At 59.7% G+C, this 1913-nt stretch overlaps 1 protein-coding gene across 1 annotated transcript in view; it reads right to left on the bottom strand.

Moving 5' to 3' along the window:
- The window catches only part of LOC104128794 (cullin-9), a 12377-nt gene extending 10465 nt beyond the window's left edge, over positions 1–1912 (bottom strand). Inside the window, exons 1-5 of the mRNA XM_035897071.1 lie at positions 1907–1912; positions 1311–1844; positions 1034–1169; positions 604–794; positions 3–150 (exon numbers count right to left, since the gene is read on the bottom strand). Of these exons, the coding sequence (XP_035752964.1) occupies positions 3–150; positions 604–794; positions 1034–1169; positions 1311–1844; positions 1907–1912 (1015 nt within the window). The remainder of the gene's footprint in view (positions 1–2; positions 151–603; positions 795–1033; positions 1170–1310; positions 1845–1906) is intronic.
- Between the last annotated feature and the right edge of the window lies 1 nt (position 1913).

Genomic DNA, 1913 nt, shown 5'->3' with positions numbered 1-1913 from the left:
ACTGAGGAAGTATTTGGCGTAGATGTGGGAGCCGTGCAGGTCACGCCGAGCGCTGCCCTGGCACCGCTTCTCCAAGACCTGCAGCACCTTCTGGGCCAGCTCCACAGGTACCAACAGCTGGATCAGGGCTTCTTCATCCACCTCTGACAGCTGGACAGATAGAGTCATGCTAACCCTCATGGACTTGCCACAGTCCCCACGCCCCTTGTGACAGCCAGTGCCAGAACAGATAGAAAGGCTGCACCGCCAGAGGCCCCCAGGGCCATTCCCCAGTGCCGCCCTCCCCTGGCTGTCCCCAACCCAACTACCACCAGGCCCAGATCTCCCACCTGCACTCACCACCCAACCACAAACAGCAGAATCACCCCATGGGCTTGCCTCACCTACCCAAACCTCACTGGACACAGTCGCTCTTTCCGGGTCATGGCAGACTCTGCTTCCTCTCATTTCTCCTCACCCCTTTGCTGTGACCAGCTCCCCCTGCTTTTCCCATCCCCCCCTCGCTGTCCCTGCACAGCTCATGCTTGCAGTCTCCTCCTCCAGGCCCGGTCCCTTCCCTAATGTCCTCCCTCTTGTTTCCCCACTGCAGGCTCTGGCCCATACCTGCTCTCCCTGGTCCTGCTGGATGAGACAGATGATCTCTTCCTGCTCCTGCACTTCCAGCTTCTTCACAAAGAAGAGCAGCTCCCACCACTCAGCACGGCTCAGGACCTCTGCAGCCTTGGTTGGCTGCTCCCCCAGGTAAGGCAGAGAGTACAGCCCCCCAAAGGGCTTGCAGAAAAACGGCTGCGCAACTGCAGGAGAGCAGAGCCAGGAAGGGCACTGTCAGCTCTGCCAATTCCCCAATCCTCTGCTGCACACCCTACGTTCCCCAGGGGAAAAGCTCATGTGAACCATCTGGGCAGAAGAGATCCCCACCGTCCCACAGCCTGGACCAGCCTGGGCAATGTACTCAGACACCAGCAGAATCCACAGTGCCAGCTGCAGGAGGACTGGAGAGAAAAGCTGCACACCCAGCTGACAGGCTGCTCACCTGCTGCCAGTTTGTGGTTGTGTTTCAGGGTGGACACCTTCTCCCAGCCCTCATGCTCCTCTTGCCCCAAAGAGCCAATGATCTCCACCATGTGCCAGTGAACCCAGTACGTAGAGCCCAGGGCTTGCCAGTACACCTGAGGAGAAGAGCCCAACACACACCCAGCTGAAGGAAGGGAAGCCCACCCCCACCGCTCCCATGCAATGCTGCCTGCTTTCTACAGCACAACAGAGCAGACAGGCCCCTCAACAGCCCCTGCCCTCCCAGCAGAGGATACCTGCACAGGCGGCGTGCCATCATTGCTCTGGCGGAATTCACCCTCATCACCTGCGCTGACCTGCTCATAGTCCTCCAGCATGCGCACCCTCATGCCACACACCAGGTTTGCCTGCACGTATTCCACATAGCTGCTGCGGCTTGGGAAGGCTGAGCGGGTCTTGAAGACACTGGGCTCTTTTGGTGGAGGAGAGGGAGCTGCTTGAGCAGTGGTGCAGGATGTGGCCCTGTGCTGGAAGATGGACTGGGTGGCACGAGGCCGCAGCTCCTGTTGGGGCAGCAGCTCTGGCTGGTGGCTGTGGTCCCAGCCCATCACGTGCACCAGCTCCAAGATGAGGTTTGCCATAGCCATGCTGAACTCAAACTCCTGCTTCACACGGCTCCTCTCCTCAGTGAGCAGGCTGGGCACAGCGCGGTCCTGCTGCTCCCCTCCCTGCTCCACACCACTGCTGAGCTTGTCCATGAGAGAAGTGACACACAGGTAGCGCTTCACCAGGACGAACAGCAGCTTCCCAGGGATCTGCAACAAGCACAGCTGTCAGACTCTAGCCTGCAGAGAGCCCCCAGCCCCCAGCTCTTTCCAATCCACCAGCGCACATCCATG

This window comes from Egretta garzetta, unplaced genomic scaffold (assembly GCF_000687185.1).
Source record: "Egretta garzetta isolate BGI_Z169 unplaced genomic scaffold, ASM68718v1 scaffold17, whole genome shotgun sequence".
Lineage (NCBI taxonomy): Eukaryota > Metazoa > Chordata > Aves > Pelecaniformes > Ardeidae > Egretta > Egretta garzetta.
This window is presented reverse-complemented; position numbering and strand designations above follow the sequence as displayed.